The sequence below is a fragment of the Arachis ipaensis genome, chromosome B3 (genome assembly GCF_059453495.1).
Source record: "Arachis ipaensis isolate K30076 ecotype BB chromosome B3, ASM5945349v1, whole genome shotgun sequence".
NCBI classification, from domain to species: Eukaryota; Viridiplantae; Streptophyta; class Magnoliopsida; order Fabales; family Fabaceae; genus Arachis; species Arachis ipaensis.
The window spans coordinates 22,942,755-22,968,744 of record NC_142438.1 but is presented as its reverse complement, the minus strand read 5'-3'; the positions used below and the strand labels follow the sequence as shown (position 1 = coordinate 22,968,744).

Here is a 25,990-nt window from a genome sequence, read left to right as displayed (position 1 = left end):
CGATTGGTGTGAATGCTTTTAGTGCTTCTGCTGTCAGTAATGCAGAAATTCCTTCCTCTTAAAATTTAGAACTCATCAGCAAACGCGCTTCCTTTGACTTCCGCGAAATTGGAAAGACTTATGGGTCACTAAGGAGCTTCAAAAGCTAAAGGACACGGTTGAGTCGTTCTTTCTGATGCCAAGGAGGTCAAGACGTGGGAGCTCTCGTCAATGTCTAGTTATGCAGGCTCAGAGATGTGGTGCACAATGCTGATAACCTGCTCATTGAAGACTTAAGGCGCAAGGCATCGATTTTATTTTCGTTATAAAATGGCCTATAGGGTTGAAAAATCCAGAAGTAATTTAATGATGTCTCTAGTGATATGTCTAAGTTGAATCTAACTAATACAAGAGTTGTTATATGTAATCAGAAAGAGAGTTCTTGGAGGGAAACACTTGTGTTCCAGTCTGGAAATATTTGAAGGGATGAAAGCAAAAATGAGATCGTTGACTTTTTGCTTAAGCAAACCGGTACGAACCGAAATGTTTCCTTGATTGCTATGTTGGTATGGGGTCTTAGGCAAAACAACTCTTGCTCTATTATTGGTCAATAATGATGCTCATGTGCAAAAACATTTTCAGAAGAGGAAGACTGAAATGGATGCATTGTGAATATATTTCGGATCTATTCTTCCCATCATTGGAGCCGCTTGTCTTCTATAATTGTTGGAATTAGCAAAAAATATCGATAAGCATCTTCATTGCCTCCTTTTCCTTGTCTTCTTTTCAAATTAGGATTCATCTAAACTTGACTAATACTTTATCATGCCAGGTCAAAGGGTGAGGAGTTCACATGTAGCACAACTTTGATGGATGAAGAATGCCTAGTACAATTTGAGTCTTCCTTAGTTTGTTTTCTCTCTGCAATGAAGCAGTTGCAAATTGGACTAGTTTCAGAATTCAGAGACTAAAACAGTAGCTAAAGAATGGGTGCAAAACCTCACATGGAATGTCTTCCTACTAAACTTCAGGAACTGCATATTGAATTGAATGTGTTGATGAAAACAAATTGATTTGTGGAAAGATGAGTATAATAGCATTCAATGCCGTATTGCCTCCCTCATGGGATCTATAAATGAATATCTTCAGTTCCTCAAGATATGTAAGTTACTCGTGATTTCTCATGTTTATGCATACTCATAAAAGCTTCTTATTAAGATTTGTTATGCATGCAAATAAATATCAACAGAGAGAAGCATCTACATTTTTGTTTTTTTAAGAAATAGCAGGGGGATAATTAATGAAGGAAATAAACCTCAATTTTACAAGTCAAATGAGAAGATCATTATGTATTTTCTGTTAAAATTGTTGAATGCTGAAGATCACCATACTTGTTCAAATTTAAGATTTTACGCAATTCAGGTATCCTTGATTGCTTGTTTAGTTGTAAACAGTTAACCATAAAGTGACAAAAAGAGACTATAGTATAAAATGCAGTTCAAAGCTATGGTTTTGAGTGACATTAAAACATCTTAATTATTGTAATATGTGGGTCTCATGTGCTACAAGACGAGAAGCACAAATACAACAAGTCAATTAGTATTTGTAGGTAGAGGTAAGTGTACGGGTTAGTCCGGTCTATTTAGTTTAGACTACAATGGACTAATTATTAGCGAACTGAGTTGGGTTAGTTCACAATATATATAGACTGCTTTAAGAGAGGCTCATATTCGCATTGTATTAGTCCGCAGGCCAACCCAAACCGCAAATTTCTTTTTCTGTTACTTTTTTTTTTTTACATTGCTATTATCAAATTCATGAGTTATGACTAAAAAATTGGTAAGAGAATGGATCATAAGAAAAGACACAAATCTTGTAAAGCAATAAATTGATAAATTTAGGTCTAATTAAAGAGTTAAAGAATAAATACTGAGATGAAAAAATAAGTTTTAAATGAGTTGTTGGCTTTTAACTCATAAAAATATTTTGCTAATATTATATATACTTCAAGCAGAGTAACGAGTTGACTCGCTAAATCATAGGTTCAACCTGTTTAACCCAAGAGTTAAATGGTGCAGATTGAAAAACCCATTAAAAGTGTGGATAAAAAAATTACGGATTTAAGTGGTGCAAATTGCTAATTAAATGAGTTGACCCATGAGTCATGACCCATATACTCAGCTCTAATTGTAGGACTCACCATAATCATGCTTGGTATGGTTATGACTTTCACACTCAATGATTTTCGTGATGCTCTAAGCGACAGACCGAGAAAAATTTAATAATGGGACAAAAAATATATAAAAATAAAATTTTAATATAAATTTATTTATAATTTTAAATTAAAGCTATTTATATTTGTTAAGAATAAATTAAAATTATATACACAAACATACATATGTATAAATTAAATTTAAATTTTTAATAAATTAATTATTTAAAAGATATATTAATCTAAATTAATAAAAGATTTATTTATAATTTTCTTTTATTTTTAACATAATTAAGTATTTTTATTCTCTATATTTTTAATAATTATTTAACTATTTATTATTTTTTATTTATTTGTAATTTTTTTATTATAATATTTATGGTATAAATATATTTTTTAACTCAAACAATTACCAGCATAAACAAGATTATTTTAATAAAGAATGTTAATATATTAATATGAGAAATATTAGAGCGTTATCAGAATTTATTGTTTTTAGTCATCACTTAACTATCAACTCAATTTCTTTAGTATAGTTCCTTTAGTCTAGTAATTCAACAATATACTTTATTCTATATTTTTAAACATTAATAGCTAAATAATGACCAAAAATGATAAATTCTAATGGTCCTTTAACATTTCTCTAATAATATAGATAATATGCATTTTGATCTTAAATAACTTTAAAAAGAACACTAATAATTTTAGTTATATTTAAAAAATTAAGTTTCAATTTAATTATTAACTTACTACTTAACTAGTGTTAAAAATTAACTATAACTATTTATTATTTTTTATTGAGTTAATTTATTTATTTATTTTTAATTTCTATACAAAAAATCAAATTTAACAAGATAATTATAATTTTTTTACCATAAAACTCAACATCTATCTATAATTTTCATTTTTTTCAATATGTTTGTGGGAGCAAATGTCTCCTCTATCTTCTTCTTGGATCCGTGCTTGGGTGCTCTTGCCGTGTCCAAAGAAATTCTCTCTTATTTTTTGCTTCAATATTCGGTTAGTTTTTCTGTCTTCTTGTAATGTCAATTCTTTCTTACGAGTTTTTTCTTTAGAGAAGACTAGGCGATCAAAATTTATTATTTTTGACAATTACCTAGCCATCAATTCAATTTTGATGGCCGATACTTTTAAATATTGATGGCTAATTAATAGTAACAAATAATAAATTCTAATGATTCTCTAACATTCTTCTTTTCTTTTTCTTCTTATTATAAAGTTGTTCATATCCTGACCACTAAAGCCAGCTCCAAAATGAATAAAACCCAATCAACAGATATCATTCGGATCGACACCTACTCAATCTCATAGAGGTCGGACATGGTAACGTTAGCCTAGCCCTACTTATCTGAATCAGCAATTAACTCCTACAATTTCTTTTATTCATCTAAAAATGAGATCTCAACAACCTCCCTAATAAAAGGGAGCAACAAACCCACCATCGAAGGTGGAACTACTTCAAAGGTAGTTATTGACTCTACATCTATACTTATAAATACCCTGACACTCTCAGGTATTCTTCGAACTCCAGTCTACTAAAAACTTGCCTAAAAACCTTTGCTAATTTAGCCATCAGAGTCCATTGTAGGTACCACCCCTACCTCCTCACGAGGAACTTGGACGACTTCATCCTTATAGAAAAAAACGTTGGATATTTCACTCAAAGACGTCTAGACCTCATGTTCAAACCAAACCATCCTAATTCTAGGTAAGCCCTGAAACAAAACTAAAATTAAAATTTTAATTTTTTTTCTTTTCATTATTTATTATTATTATTATTATTATTATTATTATTATTATTATTATTATTGAAAATATAAGTAGATAAAATACAAGGAAAATGACTCCCAATTTTTTTTAGAGTGAATACCTAACCTGATTCCTATCCATTCCAAATTAGGACAAAGCAATCTTTGTCAAAAAAGACACCCACGCTGGCTCCTATTTAGGGATGTCAATGGGGCAGGGCGGGGGCGGGGATGCCTCTCTGCTCCCCATCCCCGCCCTCATATTTGCTCCCCATCCCCGCTCCATTCTCCGCCGTGGGGAATATTGCTCCCCATCTCCATTCTCCACGGGGCCCATTCCCCGCGGGGACCCCATTCCCCAATCTACATAATAGTTCTAACTAATTATTAATTTCCATATGAATAGAGCTACAAGTATCTATCTTATACAAAAACTGCAAGATTTTATACAAAAAGTCTAAATGACACGATGGTGACTTCTTTCAAAATAACGCAATGGGGGACGCAACGACGAGCCAAAGGAAAAAGCAGTGGACGAGGTGGGAGACGCGACAACAGAGAGGAGAATGGACACGACGGCAGAGTTACAAAAAGGAACACCGCAAATAGAAATTACGACACAGTAAGGGTGATGGCACGGTGAGGTGTGACGATGCGGTGAGAAGGGTGACGAGGGGGTGGCTGCAGAGAGGTTGGATGGAGTATGGACAGCCTTAGGGATCTCTGAATTGAAGAGGGGTTATGCAAATAAAGATTAGGAGTTTTGGGTTTCTATATATATGTGTGTGTGAGAAATGACTAAAAAACATATATGAGAAATAAATTATTAAGGATAATTCAAGGAATTTATAAATTTCGGGGAATAGCGGGGACGGGGCAGGGATCCCCGCTCCTGCTTCGGGGGAATTTTGTCCCCCATCCCCATCCCCACGGGAAAAATTTCCCACAATCGGATCCCATTCGGGGCAGTCCCCGCAGGGATCCCCGCGTCTCGGAGAATTTTGCCATCCCTTCCTATCCATTCCAAATTAGGACAAAGCAATCTTTGTCAAAAAAGACACCCACGCTGGCTCCTAAGTCCTATTCATCCCTAAAGTGAGTCATCACGGCCTCTCCATCGCTTCCCCTAATCAAACTTGACGGAAAAAATCTTATATGACAGTTATCGGCGTTGATATGGACGTTTATTCAGACTGAAGTGCCATGTTGGATTAGGAGAAATGGTCAGGGGTCGATTTGTCCCCATGCCTCCTCCAAAAACGACGTCGCTTTTGAGGAATGGCAGAATGAAACATCGCTCTCACCCACATAACCCCAAACCTTAATCCGTATTTACAAAATAACCAAATCCTTGTAATATTCTTCGCATGAAAAGAGAAACACCAGATGGAGTAGTTGATTGTGGTGCTAACAAGGGTGCTAACAAGGTCGCTGAGAAGGACCCAAACGACGCTTCTAACTGCACAATTGATGGAGTCACAAATGACGTCGAGTGGAGATAGCTGTTGTCGCCGTTCAGGTTAGTGAGTCTATTCCTAAATTGCATTTTTTTTAATAGCATGAGACTCGCAATAGCACTTTAGAGATACCTATTTTTTCTTCCTTTAAGCTCCAACACTCTCACTAGAGTTCATGCTGCAAATCGAATTATTGCCTCCGATTCACAGGTTCGAGGACGAACAACGTTCTCCACTCCCAATCATGGTGTTTTAGGATTTGTCTTTTGTTGTTTCGCATACGAATGAGTAAGGAGAAGTTGAGGGAGCAAAGAATCATCCAAATTAAGTTTTGGTTCAGCGGATGATGCGTCGTTTTTGAAGGAGGCAAGAGGACAAATCGACTCTTGTTTATTCCTCTTAATCCAACATGACACTTAAATCTAAATAAACGTCCACGTTAGATATGATGATTTTTCTGTCAAGTTTGATAAAGGAAGATGGTAGAGGGGCCACGATGACTCATTTTAGAGACAAATAAGAGCTGGCTTGAGTATTTTTTTTACAAAAATTGTCTTGTTCTAATTTTAAATAAATAAAGACAGAATTAAGTGTTCACCTTTTTTATTTGTTATAATGCCACCCACCTTACGAATGATTTTTTTTTAATATACATTTGCATGAATTTAAAGGCTAATTTTTTTATATGAAAATTATTATTGTATTATTCTCTCTCATAAAGAAGTGGTGTATTTTAATTTAATATAAAGGTAATTATAAAGAAGAAGGTCTAATTTGTACATTAAATTTTTTTTTTTAATTTTAAAACACAAATAAAAAAGTCAGATCTATGTTTTAAAAAATTAAAGTTCAGAAATCAGAGGTTGAGTTTTGTGTAGGTTTACAAATAGGAGGGAAGATTTTGTGTGTTAAAAATTTTAAAAAATTATACTTCACAAATCGGACGTTCCCTCTCTCTCCGTCTCGGATCGAAGTCGCTCTCTCTCGCACCGGCGCCCTTGGGTCGCTCTCCCTCGCGTTTCTCTCTCCCTCACAGCTGCGCAGACCGAAGGCTCTCTCTTTCTCTGCTCTGGTAAGCTATTTGTTTATTTTTCTTTTATTTTGCTGTTTGTGGCAGGGATGTTTGAAGATTCTGTTTTCTGTTTGAGTTTTGAGGGATGTTTGATGATTCAGTTTGAGCTTTGGAATGTCTGATTTACTGATTTTTTTTTCTTGATTAATCACTGATTTACAAATTCTGTTCTCTATTTTTTAGTTACTGATTATTGATTCTGATCTCTATTATTTTGTTATTCTATTCTCTATTGTTTAGGGTTTGAGTTATGGATTCTGTAATAGTGATGCAGCTTAGGATTCCAAAGATTCAAAATAGGAAATAATATAAAGTAATTAGTCTAGTAAGTATTGGGGAAAAGGGAATTTATCACATAATGCAGCAGAACAATTGAATGTTTAAGAACTATATTGCAATATAGTACATTGACACAACATTTTGAACCTAAGCAAAATAAGATTGAAAACAAGCTTGGAAGGCAATTTATATTAAAAAGAAGAAAAGGAAATCAAGTCTGGAACAAAGAAAAAGTTAATATAGAGTATAAAAACAAAAGGAAGTAATGATAATTTGTGGGACTGGTTCATCTAAGTTTTGTGGTTGCTGTTTTTTAATTATTTAATTTGGTGTTCTAATTTGTTCTAATTTTCTTTCAACATGATGTAAATTAGTATCTACTGTCTAGGCCATTGTTTTGATATAAAGGAATTGATTTATGCTTTATCGCATTCATTTCTGCGTTTTGTAACTGTTTCTGTTATTAGTTTGTGTCTTTAGTATTGATTTCACGGATTTGTTTGTTCTTTTGTTTTCTATTTTTGGTTTATGACTGGAATTACTTTTATATCTTCAAATGATGCTTTCTTTAGTTTTAGTGAAGCATTGGTCTTCTTTCATAACGTCCTGTTTTTATAAACTCTCATTGCTTCCTTTTGTTTTTATACTCTGTATTAATTTTTCCTTGTTCCAGACTTCATTTTCTTTTCTTCTTTTTAATATAAATTGTCTTGCAAGTTTGTTTTCAATATTATTTTGCTTAGATTCAAAGTGTTGAGTCTATATACTATATTGCAGTGTGGTTCTTAAAATATTTAATTGTTTGCTGCATATGTGATAAATTCCCTTTTTCCCAATATTTTTACTATACTAATTACTTTATATTATTTCCTATTTGAATCTTTGGAATCCTAATTCTGCCATCCTCAGGTGCTTCACTATTCCTCACTCTTTCCATTACCCTTGTCTCCATCATATTCATTCTCTCTTCCTCGTTGCGCAACACTGCTACTCTCTGCCCCAAGTCAACACTCAGTGCTGCCGTTTTTCCTGTCCCCCAGATCACCAGTAGCTAAACTCTTCATTTAGATTGTAGCTTGTCACTTTCTCTCTTTTTGTTAGTTAGATGCTTGCCTCTATGTTCATTTGTGCTGCCTCATCAGGCTATTAACAGCTGTAGAAGGCCGTACATTTTCAACCTTCAAGGAGGTTGGTTGATTCATATAGATTTCTTGTTTCTTATGTAGTAATTTCATCTTGGTGCAGGAATATTGTTTTTCCTCTCCTGATAAAACATTCAACATGCTTAATTTTTCTTGTAGGATCTCTAAACAGTCTTCTGGCCGAAAGTACTTGGTCTGTTTCCACCCCTACCATAGTGGGTGCTCTAGAATTTGAAATAGATCTGTTGTCACCTCACTGTGCGATCACTCACTTAATGTCTGGAACTCCTCTCTCCAGTCACAAGCATCACCTCCCCCCCTTAAAATATGTATGTGAAGTATATTATCCCCTTTCTCTTCTGTTCCATCAAATTCCAATATCAGTAGTACAAAATAAACTCTTCTCTTCTCTTCTGCACAGGTTTTCATGTCCGATTGGTGGCTTGCCAAGCCTTGCCTTCCACTCCAGGGTTTAGCGGTTGGTGGCATTGCTTATGGCCAGTAAGAATCAACCAATTAATCTTATTTTTTCATTTGATTCTTCTAAGTTTGTTTTGAACTTATGTTTCATTACACTACATTTCCCTTGTTCTTGTCTATCCTGCAGGAGAGAGAGAATGTTCTTATCGACAGTGATTGCAAAGAGGCACGAGGCGAATGTCTTGGAGACTGAAGACGGAGTCACTCTTCACTTAAGTAGTTTCATTAACAGCTCTCGCTCGTTTCAGAATGGCTTCCCACGTGAGGTACTATGTCCATATTCATATTCCTATCTTATTCGGTTTCTGATTACCATAGGTGAACTTAATCACTTCACTCGTGCAAATGCAACTTGTGCACCAAGAGCAACAACAACAAATTAGTCTAGTCTAGTGTAGAAAACCAATTCATGCTTTGACTATCAACCTTCCAAGTTGATGGCACAAGCAGATATATAAAAAGAAGAGTAAAGTAATATTTTTTGTCCTTAACGTTTGCGGTTTTTTTCAAAAATACCATTAATGTTCAATTTCATTCAATTTTGTCTTTAACATTTTCGATTCATTCAATTTTTTCATTGACGTTTTTAATTTGTGTCAAAACTACCCCTGAAATATTTCAATTTTGTCCCTAAAGTTTTACAAGGAATTAACGTCCAGGGGTAATTTTGATACAAATCGGAAACGTTAAGGACAAAATTGAATGAAACTAAACGTTAAGGATATTTTTGAAAAAAATCGTAAGTGTTAGGAACAAAAAATATACTTTACCCTAAAAAGAATCAAGAGAGTCTATTCTAAATTGTATTTGACAATCTGTTTATTAGTACAAAACTCAAGAACACAAAAAGAAAGTACCAAACAGCAGAGCATTACTTAGAGTTGGTTCGAGATAGTTGGTTACTTTATAAAATTATACTCAAATTCAAAAAGTATATAAGATGCTCTACCTAACTCCATAGTCAATTGCTAGGATTAGAATTCTCCTAATGAACCAGATATCCATTGTCTTAATGATAGTGTTTGCTGCTAAATCTCTTTAAACAGGTATGTGAAGACTTCTTGTTGGGATTTCCAGACGATTGGCAAAAGTACACTGCTCATAGTTTTAGAGCTAAATGTGTCGATGGGCATACTGGATTTTGTGAGCCAAATGCTTCTTTACACAAGAGGGCTATTGATCCTATCCCATTTTCCATTCGTGATCATCGTTCGGCAGAGAGATATGATTTTTCATCGTCCAATGATGGAATTCTCAAAGCAAAAACGAATATCTGCAATGAACCAGAGAATTCAATTGTCAATGTTTTAAAGCAATCCGTATCAAAAAATAGTGTGGAATGCAGTAATAGCAAGAAAACTGTGGAGGGTGAACGCAATGACAATATTGTGAGTCTTAAATCGTCTCAGTCACTTGTTGACACGATGGATGATGGTGAAAATGGAGTCTTAGTAGCTGCACCGATAAGCCAAGTTGTAAATCCAAACAACGATCAATCTTTGACAGGTGTGTTTGACTGGAATCCATGTAAAGTTCATTCTGGGAAAAGCATGGTTGGATCTCCAGTTTCGACAGCGAAAATCAGAGTAACACAATCATCGGGTGACTGCAAGGAGGAACATGTTAGTCACACTAGAAAATATTCGAAAAAAAATCTCACATCACTCAAAGAAACCAGTTCTTGTCCAGTTAGAAGATCTCCCAGGCTGTCAAAGTCAACGAAATGAGCAAGTAAAACCTGTATGAGAAACAAGTCGTCATTCTTTGTTGCGGTAAGAAATGGATTAATTGTTGTTGTTTTGTCATTGTGTCTTTGCAATAGGTTTGAGAACGAATTGATTCAAGTTATGTACATCATGGAATGGCTTTCTGTCTAGTATCAAAATTCTTGATTTTTATACCTGGATGGCCATTTTTTTAACATTAGTTTGTCTGTTAGGCCGACAAAAATAAGTAATAACTCCAAGTTTTGTATTTAACAAAGCCCTCGTGTATATAATTCAAAATTGTGTAAGAATATTTTGATAACTATTTATGAAGTACATAAAAAAATAGACCAAAATGGTTTATGCTTTTAATCATGCTTGCAAAATGTAACAAAATTTAATCTTTAAAATACTTTTTGAAATATATATAGATAACATCATAAAAGTATGGTATTTTTGTTAGTGGCTTAAAAAATCGGTGGGATTTTTATAGTTTACCTTAATAGTAGAGACCAAAATTAATTAGTATATATGCATTTAAAATTTATGATGAGGAGTTTGTCCAAGATTAGCAGAGTATATCGCATTCAATAATCAATAAGCTCCCCATGTTGACGAATAAGCTTACTCCTGTTAGCAAGCTTAAACTAGTCTTAAATAAATTGAATTTGATTCTCAATTTATGGACTACAAACGGTAGTTGAATTAGAAATTTATTCGAGGGATCAAGTAAAAGCAAAATATAATTTATTAAATAATTATATTTTTAAATTATTAGTCACATTTTATTTTGATAAAGGTTAAACTTCAAAAGTATATATTAAAGATTTTGGTATTTTAAGATATGTTTGACATTAATGCTTTAGGGAACAAAAATCATAGATAATTATATGTGAAGTAAATTTTGAAACAATCTAATTTTCAATGTATATTTCTTCAGTTCAGTAAGTTATTTAATTAATAGATTGCTTAGTAAAAATTTTAAATATTGATAATTGAATTTGAAATAAAAGAATTAGAATTTGCAAAATTGTTTAGGTTAACTAGCTACGATACAAAATAATATCTTCAAAAAGCTAGTAAAATTATTGATTGATTTTCTCTTAATAGGTTTTTTTTTTTTTTTTTTTGTATTAGGGCATTCATCAGACTCACTTATTGTAGAAACAAAGTGACAACCCTCCCAAACAATCAAGTTTTATTAGTGAACAAATAACTATAAAGTTAAATAACTAAAAATAGTAACAATCTCATATGAGTGAGCATGCAAGACTAGAAAGAAAAGAGGGATATCATGTTTATAAGAACATGCAAAATCCTATTAATGATTCTTTTGTTTATAGGAGAGATTTAACATTCAAATTAATAATAAATAAGAGATCAATTTTGTTAACCAATAATTGTTTTTTTTTTTCTGGTGACTAACCAATAATTGTTTATATTAAGACATAAAATTCCATACTAGTAGTTACAGAAAAAAAAATTCTATCATGTATTATAAAACGTAAAAAAAAGAGTATTTATAGTGCTGGAATAAAAAAATTACTACTATTTTTATCTCATTTTTGAATAAAAAAATCTATCACCTTTTTGTTTACACATTTTTTTTCTCATTTTTGAGAAGAAAAATTTTTAATAGGTCCTACATTATTTTTTTTTCTTTCACTCTATTTTTCTTTTTTATTCATTCATTTTTTTTTTCTATATTCCATTCACTCAAACAATGTGTTAACCTTTGATGAAATTAAGATTGAGAATTTGAGATTCAAGAATTTCGTTGGTGCGTTCTACAGTACAACAAAAAATGAAGCAACCGTCAAAGTCAAACTGAGACAATAAAAGAGCAAAACATGGGGTCTCATTTACAAATATCCACATCCACTAGTACTTGATTTGAGCTTTGTACCCAACTCACACCAAATCTTTGCTTTGGTAAAGTAGTTTTGTGTCACCACAAACAAACAAGTACCTAAACATATTCCTTGTATTTATCTATCTATCCCCCATTTTATTTATTATTAATTATTTATTTACCTTGCCTTAAATTTCAGAAACATTAACAGGTAGCCGTTTAATAAACGGAGTGGAGGACCTTTCTATCCAGTAAATATCCGTATAATAAGTTAATAACCATTAGTGTAAAATTGTTAAAATATCCTCATATATATATTTTGAAACCTGAAACCCTAATTTCTCACTCTCTCTCTCTGTCGTTATTCCTTCACAATTCAAACTCTCTCACTTCCTCACCCACATATACTGATATATACTGTCAAGTCACCGGTCACCGCCACCCTCACAACAACACAGCCGCGAGCTCCGCCATCTTCACAACCGCGAGATCGCGTCTCCTTTTCCTACTCGTCACCGCCTCCAGCAGGTCTTCCAGCAGCCTTCTCAGCCTCTTCGTCTCCGCGTCAACGTCGCCGCATCATCGTCGTTGCGTCATCGTCGCCGCCTCCATCAGTCTCCGTTTCCCATCATCGCCGCCCCCTGCTCCGCGACTGCTCCTTCACGTCGCCGATCTTGTTGCCGCCGCCGACTGCTCCTTCTCGCCGCTGCTACTCAGCACCTTCACGCCGCCGAGCTCTTGTCGCCGCCGCCGTCCACCTCCTCCATTGCAAGTAATTAAATTTTAGAAACCCTAATTATTGTTCTGTTTAAACCCTAATTATTATTCTGTTCATGAGATGGGATACTTACTGTTTATTTAGTGGAAATGACAAATTGAGTTACGGACTTTGTTTATTTCTTGTTAAAATTGATGTGAAATTGGTTGAATAGAGTTACTGGCTTTGTTCATTTCTTGTTAAATTGCAGTGAAATTGGTGTAAAATTGGTTGAATTGAGTTACTGACTTTGTTTATTTTTTTCGGTTTTATTTTGAATTTTTCGGTTTTTTTCGTTGCCAACCGTGCTCCACCGTAGCTTCTGCCGTTCCGATTCTCCTCTGCTCACGTGATCCGCCGCTGCTAATTTCTCTCAAAGTTATCGTCTTTTCTGACAACGGCTTTGTGTTTAGGGTTCTTAACCGTTGATTTATTTTTAGGGTGTTTTTTGGGCGTTATTACTTTGAGAAGATGCAGCAGACACCCCCAATGATGCCGATGATGCCTTCCTTCCCACCTGCAAACATTACCACTGAGCAGATTCAGAAGGTACGCTCTCACTCTGAATAGGGTTTGCAAACTGATAATCTAAAGTTCTTAATTTTGATATCTGTAGCGGTTCTCAAATTCTGGATTGCCTATATGAAATGTTATTTTTGCCTTTCCGTAGAAAGATCAGTTACTTGTTAGAGGGTTGAAGTTAATAAATTGATTGGTCCATGATATGTTTGGTGGAAAGCTGATTATGTAGATAAGAGTTGTTAGAGAGTTTGAAGTTAATGAATTGATATGTAAGCTAGGTTGTAAACGATACTAATGTGCTTGAAATTTTTTCAATTGTCAAAGAAATATTCATTTTACCCTTTGTCTTTGGGGTCAATTTTGACAATTCACCTTAATTTTCGTTGTATTTGCTTGTTGTGATGAGTTTACTAACCATTATATACATGTTAAGTTTTATCCAATAGGCAGCAAGAATTCTTAATTTTTTTTCTATACCCTGTTTGTTCTTACACAACACAGTATCTTGATGACAACAAGAAGCTGATTCTGGCAATTTTGGACAATCAAAATCTTGGAAAACTTGCTGAATGTGCCCAGTAAGTCTTCTCTCAATTTTTATAGTGCTTTGAATAGATTTGTCATATTATATATTCTGAGCCTTGAGTCCTTGGCAGTTTGCATATCTGTATTAGTCATGGATAAAGAATGATCTAATGTGACTTTGGTTGTGTTATTCCAAAGTTTTCTATAGAAAAATACTTTATACTTGGTGAGATTGAGAAGTTTTTCCCCTTTAAGTTTACACTTTCCTGTTTCAGTATCTAAATTCACTCATGTCAGTTGTTATCAGTTGTCATTTCAATCCTGGCAGAAGGATAGTTTAGAGAGGAATTCTATTCTACGTATAGCAATGGACATTACTCTCTTAATTCTTTATCCTTACCAAGCCTCTCTTAATCTTTCTGCATGGCTGGTAATTATCGCATTCTTTCTTTGTCTTAAATAACTTATGGCAAGGTTTTATATAATGGTTGTTGGATGCTTTGATGTTCTAGGTACCAAGCTCAGCTTCAAAAGAATTTAATGTATTTAGCTGCAATTGCTGATGCCCAGCCACAAACACCAGCTATGCCTGCACAGGTGAAAATTCAATCATCACTGGTTTCTCGAATTCTATCATTTGCTCTTAACCACGTCCTGATTGCCTCCTTTTATCCAATGCTTGCAGATGCCCCCACACCCTATGATGCAACCAGGAGGATACTATATGCAACACCCTCAGGCTGCAGCGATGGCTCAGCAACAAGGGTTCTTTGCTCAAAAGATGCCAATGCAATATGGTAACCCACATCAAATGCAGGATCCGCAGCAGCAGCATTTGCACCAGCAGGCCATCCAGGGCCAAATGGGACTGAGACCTGGAGGGATAAATAATGGCATGCATCCACTGCATGGCGAGGCTGGTCTTGGAGGTGGCAGCAGTGGTGGTCAACCTTCAACTGCAGGTCCAAATGATGCACGTGGTGGAAGCAAGCAAGATGCCCTGGAAGCTGGGACAGCAGGTGGAGATGGCCAGGGCAATTCGGCTGCTGCTCATAACAGTGGTGATGGTGAATCACCCTATCTGAAGGGATCAGAAGAAGCCAAGTGACATGTTTTTATGTAGCTTTCATAAGATACATCTGATTGTTGATATTAGGTTTCTCTTATAAAGGTAGGATCTCATGACCTTTAATAGGTCAAAGCAAAGAACAAATAGCTTCTCCTTTCTAGGTAGTTCAGGAGATGCGGTCGTGTTGTTAGGGTCTTGGCATGCATCTGGGTTCTAGAATTAAATCAATGTAGTTACAAGGGGAAGTGATGAAATTGTGTTTTTAAGACCATCTCCAATGTGAAATTCCGAAGTTGGATCCCACTTTTGACCCCCTCTAGAGACCATGAAAAGTAACTGGGATTTAAATTAGGGTGGTTGTTCCCGTACCTAACGTGGATCAGTAAAAAGTTTAAGAGTGCTTTTTAAGCTATTACTCGATGGGTTTTCTTGATTTCGTTCTCTCAACTCTTCCTCTTAATTTGTTTCCTTTGACCATGTTATCTTTATGGATGATAACAGACTCAATATCCTGAAGAATCGATATCAAATTAACACTTTTGGCTTCATATTGTTTGCAAATTGCAGGTGGTAAACATTAGAGCAAGTAAAATACAGTTCCATCAAAGCAACTCCTGCTTCAAATTTGATGCCTAGTATCATACACTTTAACATTCTTATTAGTATGAACTATGAAGAGAACATGTGTCCAATTTGTTGTAGGAATAGCAATATGTCTACTTCATTTGCCTTACTCTTTTTTCTCACCAAAATCTTCCAATTCAAGAGATCAAGGATTAATTTATTGCAGATCAAAACTCTAAGAATTTACCGTTGGTTAAAAGATAATTTCATGTGTAAAGTAGAATTTGAATTTTCGATACCTATTTAAATAAACTTGTGAACTAAGTCACTACATCAAGCCAAGTTTATAACCTTTTTTTTTAAGGTTGCTTGCATGTGTTTACGTAAAGTAGCTTGGATTAAAAAGAATGAATATTTTAGGACAGAATCCAAAATTGAATCTCAAGGGCAGAATCCAAAATTAAGAGATAAGAAAAATCGTCATTTAGGCTTCGTACAGATATTGCTTATCTCTGGGACAGAAATATGAAAACAAAAGGATGGAGGCAGAGAAAGAGACTTTAGAGATATAAAAATTTCTCTCTGTATATTATTTGATAAAAATACTCTCACAGAAAATCACCATCTACCTTCATCTTATACCATTTTTTACCAATAAAAATTTCTCTCCCTATCTATTACTGTGTCCCTCATTTTGGACTGGTTGATTCCTGTCATTCTTTACAAACATTTTTCTCTCTCTGTTTTCAGCTCGAAATAGAAACCAAAAGAAGCTTTACAAAACACGCATGACAATACAGAGATTGAAAATATTTTAATCAAATGGAGTAAATCATCTTTTCGTTCATTTAATAAGTCAAACAGGTGTTCTCAAGAGTATCTGTCACGTGTTCAGTAATCAGTACACATCTTAATTTCATGATGAGAAAGCATTCTTATTAGTAGTACTGGTATAATTATACCAAATTTATAATTAAATTTTTAAATTTAAATTTACAATTATATCGTTGAAATTTTAAAAATATTTAACTTAATAAAATATGTTAAAATATATTTGTTGATAGTATAAGATAAATAATATTTTTTATAATATTTATTTTTAAAGATAATCTAATTATAAATTTAAAATTAATATAAAGAGTCAATTAAAAATTTTAAAATATAAAAATTAACAGAATAATTTAACTTATAATATATACGTATATGAATATAAATTTTTTTTCAAGGGATTCGCTCCCTTATAGAATAATAATTAGGTAATTAATTGAGAGTAAGAACCACTGAAATGAGCAGAAGAAAACAAGCTTCACCGCATCAAGATGTGTAGCCAGCAAGATCATTATTACAATTACACGTAGACACAAAATTAATGATGATTGCCGACAAAATAGAGAACAAAACAAAATACAAAACAGCAGAGTAGTATCAGTATCCTAGGTAGATCGGGTGAAAATATTGTGCGTAAATGGAATAAAATGCAATAATATACTTATACAATCACATGCTAAGTTGTTAAGTTAAATGAAAGAATGGTTTGTAAATTTATTAATAAAATGTTTGGCTATTTTGCAAATATAAATGAAAGAGTTTGTCATTAAAATATAATAGATATATAATTATGTGAGCTTCGTAAGTCATAACCAGCGGTGATAAAGGAATAAGTTTAAGCACTCCAATAAAGGAATTTAGAATTTTAAAATTTTTCATAACCTACAAAAGAACCCCTACATTTTAGGCATTAAATTAGAACTTAGAAGAGCATGAGCAACTTCAATTTAACAACACAGTAGAATTTTAAAATCCTTTTTTATTGTTAATGTCAAGGAGTAGTGGTGCTCAATTCCATGGGGAAAAACCCTCTACATACAAGTGAAAGTTACTGTCTTAGTGTCTTTGATTTCGTTATTGCACACGTTTATGATTCATCACCACCCCAATCCCAAAGATCGACACATAATTTCACGCGGTTACGTTCTTCATTAGTTGATTGGTTAGTTTAGAGGCTCAATAAATTAATGACATATTGACTATGGTGTTCAAATTCAAATTAAATCATTTATTTAATTAAAATTCAAATAAAAACTGATTAAAATCACATTAATTTAGATTTAATTGAATTTTATTTTTTATAAATCACATGGATTGAATCACATTTTATATCTATTTTTTAAAATTGATTCAATCCAATTCAAACCGTATAATATATTTGTTTCACTCCTTTTTTAGTTAACTTTAAAACGAATTTATATCAAAATCTCAAATATTAAAAACAAATATGATTCTTCTAAAAAAATGTGAACTCAACCTAAAAATGACTTAATTAATGTTAAAGCAATTTTATGTCAAGGTTTAAAAGTGCTAAACTTGTGATAACTGACTAAGAAATAAATAATCAAATAGAAAAAATAAAACTGCGAAATATTGATTTAAGCAATAACAACAAAACAAAATTCAAAGAAAATGCACAACGATAAATCAAATAGGCAAAAGAAAACGAATTAAAGATTGATTTCTAATATTCACCTGCACTTATATTTCATGTTTTTTGTTGCGTTGCGAAGATAAAATTTTTTATAAATTTATATGATAATCTAATGTTTTGATTTAAAGTTTTAAATTGCTTCTAAATTTTGACTATTTATAGACTGATAATAAAACATATTGTTTATGATTTTTTTTTTTTTTAATTATAACCTTGTCTTGATAATAAAAAATTTTGATCTCTAAATTTTGACATTTGCGTCTTCTTTAGTCTTTAATTTTTACGTTTGTACAATTTACTCCTTAAATTTCGCACCTATGTCTTTCACTCAATTTGAAAGTCAATTAACAAGTCTTGATATGATCAAAGAAAGGTAACAACTATATCTTTTCCATTTTATACCATTCTTTGACTTCGACTTGGTCATTTCTGTTTTTGTAGTCAAAACATTGCTTTTATGGTCGAACCCACTAGTAGTAAAAAAAATTCATTTTCATACCAATAGTGCTATAATATTATTAATTTTATTATTATATTTATAATTTTACTTATAATATCTTTATTTTATTATATATTTTAATATTATTATTATTTAATAAATATTTTATGTTTAAAATGATATTTATTTATTTATTTTAACTAATAATTTTATTTTTATTGTTATGTTATTGTTGATTTTTTAAAATATTATTGAGACTTGTTATGTCATTGTTAGTTATTTAAAATTTTATGTTGATACTTATTATGTCTGTTTAATTTTTTTAATTTATAAAATTGTAAATTCAATCTAATTTAAATTGCTTGAAATTGGATCGGATTGGATCAAATTTTTTAAAAAAATTATCCAATCTAAATCGCATTACAAATAAAATTAATGTTCAAATTAAATGAATTTTAATTTAAAATCGATCTAAATCGCATTGCAAACACCCTTGATGTTGACATACATGCGGAATGTGGTGTGGGATAATCAGTCTAAAGAAATTAATTTTAGGTTCTTTTAGGTAGCGTTTGGTGGAGAGACAGAGACGGAAAGACTGAGACTAAGAGACAGAGATTAAAATAAATTTCAGTATTCTGTTTGGTGCAAAATAGGAGATAGAAATTGAAACAAGAATGAAACTCTAATTTAATTTGTACAAAGGATAAAATTAGAATTAATTAATTGAAATAAGGATATTTTTAGTATAAAATGTTATTAAAATTTCAGTCCCCATATCTAAAAATTTTAATTCCCTGTGTCCCTACTTTTCGGAGGTATTGAAATACTAAAATTTAAGGATAGAAATAGAAATTTTAGTACCAATCTCTGAACCAACAAACATGATATTAAGTCTCAGTCTCTCAGTTTCTGTCTCAGTACCTCAAACTAAACGTTACCTTACAAGGTATATTTGATTGAGATAATAATTTCACATTAAATCTATCTATAATTTTTATTTTGGTACTTCTAATTGAGTAAACATAATCTATAACTATAAATCAAAAACAAAAACCAAAAACTGATTTAATTATTTTCTAAATATTCTCTTATGTATTGGTAAATAAATTTAGACATATGAATTACTTTTATTTTGAAACATTAAGTGGGTTGGGTTACAGAGGAAAAAATGACTTGTAAAGTAATTCTTTGAGGATTTATATATTAACTTACACATAATCTCCAATTGTATCTATTTTTTAATTCTATTTTGTATTTTTTATAGCACTTACTTGATTATTTATAAGTCTTTAAAAGAAGAAATATAGACACTTAACATTTAAATAATTAATATTAATTCGTTTTTATTATAAAATTATTTTGTTAACTTTTTTGTGGAGATTTTAGAATTTAAAATAAAAAAAAAATTGTTGAGATTACCTAAAGACTTTTTAGTTGAACTTAGAAATAGTTCATACTATCATTCCAAACTCTTACTTTTTTTTAAGCTTTAGAAAAAAAAAATGAGTATTTGTAAACATCTTACTTTTATATATAGAAATAACTAACAGTCTAACACATACATATTTGATTAATGCTAACAAATCCTGTGTTACATTTTTGGTGTATCTTATTCCTATGAACAAACCTCATTAATAATTTTAGAACAAACCACATATTACCCTTTACCCCTATAGCTACTACCAATCTATATCCCACAGGGTCTTGCCAAAAAAATTTACATATAGGGATGTTTATTTCTATCTACTATAAATTTATTTGGTACATGCCAGTTACAGATTCTTAGGGATTTAATCTTACTAGATATTGTAAACCCTGTGATATCTAGTTTTGTTTGGTAGACATCAAAGTAGTGGTTAATTGGGAAAAAAAGTTAATATGTTTCTAAATTAAGATTCATAAAGAATATGTATGTTATACAAATGTTTTAGGCTTTTAGTTTATCCTTCTATGTTAAGGCCCTTTAATGGAGGTTGTTATAATTTGTCTTTACATATTAAAACGGTAATAACTCCTATCTACAATCTCATCATACACGATTACCTGTATTAATGGGTCAAATTGCATGAGTAGCACAAAAAAATATTATTTAAATAATAATAATAATAATAATAATAAGATACGGGTCCTTTTAAAAAATATTATTTTTAATGGATTCGAAGTTGTTCTGTTAGGTAGTGTTTGTTTTTAGAAATTAAAACTAATATTGTAGGATTATTATGTTTGGTTGTCAAAAACTGAAATTAAAATTTCGGTCTCTTTGTTACTTCTAAAAAATAAGAACAAAGAGGTGACTGAAATTTTTAGAACTAAAAATTAAAAATTTAATATTTTTAAAAAATATATATTTTTATTTAACTTTTTAAAATTTAAATCTATCCCTCAATTTTTATATTTATCTTAAATCAAATATAATATTTAGACATAATTTAATCCAACAGAATATAAAAACTTAATTTAATCTTTATATTTTAGTCTCTATAGTTTTTATTTCTCAGTCTCATTCATCTTTTTCAAACGCAACGCTACGAAACACTATTTTGTTATTTTTTTTTCCGTGCAATAATTTATATTAATGATTAAGAAAATAATTTGACTATAGGAAAGGATTACGTGTAACTGAAGTTGAAAAAAATTATTAATAATAAGGACATTAGAGAAAAGAGAGAACAATCTTATGAAACACATACCCTTGTGAAACACATACACAAGTCAGAGCCTATTAATGCCACTTTGAAGTTTATACTTAAGGAAATAATTCCCAATTCCAGGATCCTAAGCTACCAAACAAGAGCAGGAGAAAAAGCAAAAGTGATACCAGAATCCAATTCCATTCCCATTTTAATTTATACAAGCCAGGGGATAAAACAATACCGAAAATGCTGTAAAAATAGTAGGATATTGGAAAAGGAAGGGACCACAATAAAATCTATAAGTGCAACAAGCATACCAGAGTATATTAATTGAAGTGCTGTAATCTTTTTTATTCTTCTTCTTTTTTTAACAAATAAATAAATAAATAAGTCCATTTATCATTTATGTATAGGATAGTGCCAGATGCATGCAGCCACTCAACATCAACACGTTTGAAACAATTTTGATTCCAAATTTCCATTGAATTGACAAGCTTGCACTATGAAAACGAAAAGCTCTTTAATTTCTGCACAAGGTCGGTTCATATTACTGCTATTGTTATAAACTGCTATTTCCACTTTAAGCAATATGAAGTCATGTAAAAAATTTAGCTGTACTTGATTTTTTAAAATAATCTCTGACTCTGGTGTATTATAAGTGACACCTCGTTTAAAAGTATTATTTTTAGAAAATTTATGAGTGAAAGATATTTTTCATTTGGTGAGTTAGTTTTTGGGAATAAATTAAAAATTAATTTAATTGTTAATATGACATTAAAATCTATATGATTTAATCTAGTTGAACCAATCACATATGTAAAAAATGTGTTTATAAATTTTATAGTAGTTGGCCGAATTGTTAGCGATAAATTTCATAACGCAAGCCTTTTGATTTGATCAACATAACAATGACTGGTATTGACAGAATTTTATTTGCCTGTGCCACAAGAAACTTGTGCTTAATCTCCTTTACATTCTATGATGTAAAATGATGTAATATCTTTTATAGTTTTATTACTAATTTAATATCTTTTATCTACTTAATTAACAAACTCGAAACTGAGTGCAATTTCAACATCATCAAACTAAGAGTAGTATCATAGCTTCATCGATCCAGCTAAAAAGGCAAAGATCATGTTGTCATGTACATTGCAGTGAAAATTTTTTCATAACTTTTGTATTGCCAAGAAAATGCATTCATTTACAAAGAGTAAGCTATGATAAAAAATAAATTAAAACAAAGCAAAGGATATATAGAGTAAAGAAAGATCTATTTCATTCCCGCTAATTTGTTCCAAATTAACGAGTGAATGAATCTAAATTCTAAACTATGTCCTCACTGTTTGTCATGGGCTTCTATAAGATCTCCCGTACAAAATAATAGTACAGAAGATAGAAGAATTGAACTAAGATGGATTAGAATTAGAAATAGAAAGAAGGAAGTCACTAGTGCAGGAGATTTTAGTATGAAATTCTCCAGACCAGTGAAATATGTATTGAAGTAAGGGAATGAATAAAGCCAATTCCTCTCACCCATTCTGTTATTTTCTCTTATCTCCTCCTATAAGTGTATCGAAAAGGAGTGATTTCCCTTTGTTGCCCTCGAGTTTCTATACTGCTGGGGTGTGTAACAGCTTCGTTATTGTTATTTTCAGTTAAAGCTCCAACATTATCAACAGCATTGGAATTGCCATCACTCTGCACACAAGTATACATAAAGAAATAAACATATTTGAAGCTAAATATATAATACATATGGAATGCACCTCCAATGAAACAGGAGGGAAATTCTAGATTACAACTACTATAATCTGTATGTTAATTCATGCTCATTCATTTTATGGGCCACAAATCAAACAGAAAAATGTATCTTTTAGTGAGATTATCCACATTGAAGAATGTACAATTACTAATTAAATCTTTTGGACGAACTCAGTAATCGAAAAAAAAAAAAACTATGCAGGATTAATTTCCTGATATTAAAAGATTTGGATAGATATAACACCAATCATCCTACCAGAATTAGAGCATATTACAAGTGTTTTTATGTACTTATAGATAATCTATCAAAATGATTTTTATGGCAGCGGTGAGAATCGAAGTTAGGTCCTTATGGGATTCCAATGATCAAACCCTAACCCTACACTGTAAACGAGATGAGATGAGTTGATCAAGATACCTTTTTAGTTAGACCATGAGCTGACATAACTTCATAGAGCTTGTGCATAAGCATTTCTTCTTCGACCTATTAATTAGAACTTGAATTAATGTTGATGAATTAATACAAACATGTCTCACAGAAAAATAAATCATTATTCGGAAATTCATTGATACATGCCACCAGAAATCAGTATCACAATCCCAATAGAAACCAAAAAGTACTTTCTCTCTTACAAACATCACATTTGTTATTTGTTACTGAAAAATGCATCAAACTAGGACTATCTAAATGAAGAATGTAATTTCCTTGTCAAAGAGAATAGCTAAAATAGTAAAAAAGCACAAATTACATTTAGAGACAGGAAAATTCAGGGTTAGTGCTAAGCAAAGAACCTGAAGTTTTTGCGATTCATGGAGCATTGATCTATAGGCTTCCATAAGGATCTCATTCTGCTTATCCATATGCCTGTTCAACATAAAAATCAGAATCAAACTGGGTTCCAAAAAATAAAATAAATTGAAGAAAAAAAAAAGAAGCACGACGCAGGTTGAAGGGAAAGTACTTCAATAACTCTGCAGAGTAAGTTGGATCAAATCTTCCAGGTTCCATGGCAAGAGAAAAGAAATTGGGGTTTCGAACTGAGCGAGAATAATAACGGAACACGCTCACGGGTTTTCTGGGGAAAAAGAAGCAATCAAATTGAAACGAAGATAGGTATGAATCCGCTAAAGCAAAGTGTGGAATGGCTAAATTCCAATTTCAATTCGAGCCAATCATAGTTGTCAGAATCGAATTGGTAATCAAACCGATCAAACTACTGAATCACTGGATTATTGGTTCAACCAGTGAGTCACAGGTTGAACCAATTAATCCAGTCCTATATAAATAAAATATAAAATAGTCAACATATATACAGCAACAACATAGAACAACAATGAACAATATATTACACTATAAAATAAAAAATTGAATAATCTGCCAGGAATCAACAAATTATAATCAACCAAATATAATCAATAACAAGTTTAAAATTCAACTCAATAATAACACAAATTCAACTCTAAATCCCCCTATATTCCCATCACACAAAATTACTGAATCTTCCTTCCATATGCAATGAATTCAACTACTCATCTTCATCTTCATCTTCATCTGTTTCTAATTTTCAAATTCAAAATTTTCAAACACTGAATCCTAGCCTCTCCAAAACACTGTATACAATGGCTACCGCAGCATTCAAATCCACCACAGATTTGATCATTTCAATATCAGACATCAAAATAAAGACAGATTTGGGGATATTTTTTTAAAAGAGGCAAATTTATAATCACAAGCAAAAATTTTCGGCATTACAACGTTAATCAACAAATTATAATCAACCAAATATAATCAACAACAATTAAGATTCAACAAATTCAGTTAATCAACATCATTAGTCAGTTCTTCAGTGGTTCAGTTAATCAAATTATAACCCAACAAGACAATAAATTAATAACTGAATAAATAAAAAAATTAAAAAACATACCTGAGAAGTGGGAGACCAAGCACGGCGGGAAGGAAGAAGCGACGGTGAGCTACGCCGGACGAGGACGAGACGACGACTACGACGAGAGACGAAGTCAGGCAGAGGAGGCGACGAGCCAGTGAAGCCGTGAAGGAGACGCAGAGGGGCCGATGCGAGAGTCGCAACTCACGAGACAAGCAGAGTAGCCCGGCGGTGGCGGCGGCCAGTGCTTTTTTGGGAGTGTGAGAGTCAGAGCATCAGAGGTCCTTCTCCTTCTTCATGGGGGCTCGAAGAGGAAGAGGGTAGGTTTTAGGGTTTTTTTTTTTCCAAAGGTTGCAAGAATCGAATTGGTCATTGATCTGATCTAGTGATTGATTTAGTAATTCAATGGTCCAATTAAAATTAAACTGTGATTAAACCGATTTAATTAAATATATAATAAAATTATTAAAAAATCAATGTATAATTTCATATATTCAAACTCAATCATTTCTAAACTATTTCAAAGTTTCACAACATCTATAATTTATTATTAAAAATTTACAAAATAATAAATTTTTAAGTTGAAATCAAATAATTAGCAATAACATTAAAATTACGTTTGTTTTTTAAAAACAAGATAAGATAAGATATTGAGAAAAAGACATAAGATATAGAGACATAAAATTTTATGTTTTTATATTTTATTTGGTGATAAATTAAAATAAATTATGAAAATCTAATTTATTCTCTTTTTTTTCATTCAAAAAATTAGATCTGTACACGAATCGGATCGAATCGGATATAACCTAAAATTCTATCCGATCTGCATTACACTTATCGGATCGGATTAGATACGATATCCGTATTTTTTTCAGGCCATATCCGATCCGCATCGGATTGAATCAGATATCGGGTATATCCGCATAATTAAAAAAATAACTATTTTAAGATTCTATTTGGCTATTTTTACAAAAATATCCATAAAATTCATTTTTCACCTGTTTAACAGCTTAAGCCTATTTACTCCTAAAATATTATCAATAAAAGTTCTCTTGAATAATAAAAAAAAAATAATAACAAAGATTTAAGTTTAATTATTCTAAATTGAAGTATAACATAAAAAATTAAAAACAAGATATCATAAAATTCATAAAACAACACACTAAAATTTATATCATATTAGGGTTTACTTTCTTAAATTATGCTATTTATATCCTACCATAGTGTGGATCGGATAATATCCGCAAAATTCGGATTGGATGCGGATAATTACTACGGATATGCGGATATTATCCGATCCATGTGCAGCCCTACAAAAAATTTGAGATGAAAAATATAATAATAAAAAAATATAATTATAAAAAAATTAACAAAAATAATGAAAAAAATGAAAAATAAGTT

At 31.8% G+C, this 25,990-nt stretch overlaps 3 protein-coding genes across 7 annotated transcripts; 2 read left to right on the top strand and 1 right to left on the bottom strand.

Moving 5' to 3' along the window:
* The first annotated feature begins 6,282 nt into the window (after positions 1-6,282).
* On the top strand, positions 6,283-10,373 carry LOC107629836 (uncharacterized). Of its 4 annotated transcripts, none has more exons than XM_088507740.1 (6): positions 6,283-6,489; positions 7,678-7,956; positions 8,070-8,239; positions 8,332-8,411; positions 8,518-8,656; positions 9,437-10,373. In XM_088507740.1, the coding sequence occupies exons 3-6, from the start codon at positions 8,186-8,188 to the stop codon at positions 10,115-10,117; spliced, it is 954 nt and encodes a 317-aa protein (XP_088363866.1). In that variant the 5' UTR covers positions 6,283-6,489; positions 7,678-7,956; positions 8,070-8,185; the 3' UTR covers positions 10,118-10,373. The 4 variants fall into 4 exon arrangements, with proteins under 4 accessions (XP_088363866.1, XP_088363868.1, XP_016188235.1 ...); XM_016332749.3 differs by having other exon boundaries at positions 6,382-6,489; positions 7,911-7,956; XM_088507742.1 differs by lacking the exon at positions 7,678-7,956 and having other exon boundaries at positions 6,330-6,489.
* A 1,618-nt stretch (positions 10,374-11,991) lies between these two features.
* Positions 11,992-15,236, top strand: GIF3 (GRF1-interacting factor 3). Of its 2 annotated transcripts, XM_021118412.2 has the most exons (6): positions 12,299-12,720; positions 13,025-13,054; positions 13,146-13,254; positions 13,729-13,805; positions 14,265-14,349; positions 14,438-15,236. In XM_021118412.2, the coding sequence occupies exons 3-6, from the start codon at positions 13,177-13,179 to the stop codon at positions 14,858-14,860; spliced, it is 663 nt and encodes a 220-aa protein (XP_020974071.1). In that variant the 5' UTR covers positions 12,299-12,720; positions 13,025-13,054; positions 13,146-13,176; the 3' UTR covers positions 14,861-15,236. The 2 variants fall into 2 exon arrangements, with proteins under 2 accessions (XP_016188239.1, XP_020974071.1); XM_016332753.3 differs by lacking the exon at positions 13,025-13,054 and having other exon boundaries at positions 11,992-12,720.
* A 6,855-nt stretch (positions 15,237-22,091) lies between these two features.
* On the bottom strand, positions 22,092-24,960 carry LOC107629839 (uncharacterized). Its single transcript, XM_016332755.3, has 5 exons — positions 24,629-24,960; positions 23,666-23,779; positions 23,496-23,568; positions 23,122-23,187; positions 22,092-22,640 (listed from the first exon to the last, which is right to left on the bottom strand). The coding sequence occupies exons 2-5, from the start codon at positions 23,710-23,712 to the stop codon at positions 22,494-22,496; spliced, it is 333 nt and encodes a 110-aa protein (XP_016188241.1). The 5' UTR covers positions 23,713-23,779; positions 24,629-24,960; the 3' UTR covers positions 22,092-22,493.
* Positions 24,961-25,990: the final 1,030 nt, after the last annotated feature.

Coding starts and splice junctions, on each gene's coding strand:
- LOC107629839 (XM_016332755.3), bottom strand. CDS start 23,712: ATGGAACCTGGAAGATTTGATCCAACTTACTCTGCAGAGTTATTGAA. Junction 23,188..23,495: donor ATGAATCGCAAAAACTTCAG/GTTCTTTGCTTA, acceptor TCTAATTAATAG/GTCGAAGAAGAAATGCTTAT. Junction 22,641..23,121: donor CTCATGGTCTAACTAAAAAG/GTATCTTGATCA, acceptor ACTTGTGTGCAG/AGTGATGGCAATTCCAATGC.
- LOC107629836 (XM_088507740.1), top strand. CDS start 8,186: ATGTCTGGAACTCCTCTCTCCAGTCACAAGCATCACCTCCCCCCCTTA. Junction 8,240..8,331: donor ACCTCCCCCCCTTAAAATAT/GTATGTGAAGTA, acceptor TCTTCTGCACAG/GTTTTCATGTCCGATTGGTG. Junction 8,412..8,517: donor GGTGGCATTGCTTATGGCCA/GTAAGAATCAAC, acceptor TCTATCCTGCAG/GAGAGAGAGAATGTTCTTAT.
- GIF3 (XM_016332753.3), top strand. CDS start 13,177: ATGCAGCAGACACCCCCAATGATGCCGATGATGCCTTCCTTCCCACCT. Junction 13,806..14,264: donor AAACTTGCTGAATGTGCCCA/GTAAGTCTTCTC, acceptor TTGATGTTCTAG/GTACCAAGCTCAGCTTCAAA. Junction 14,350..14,437: donor CACCAGCTATGCCTGCACAG/GTGAAAATTCAA, acceptor CAATGCTTGCAG/ATGCCCCCACACCCTATGAT.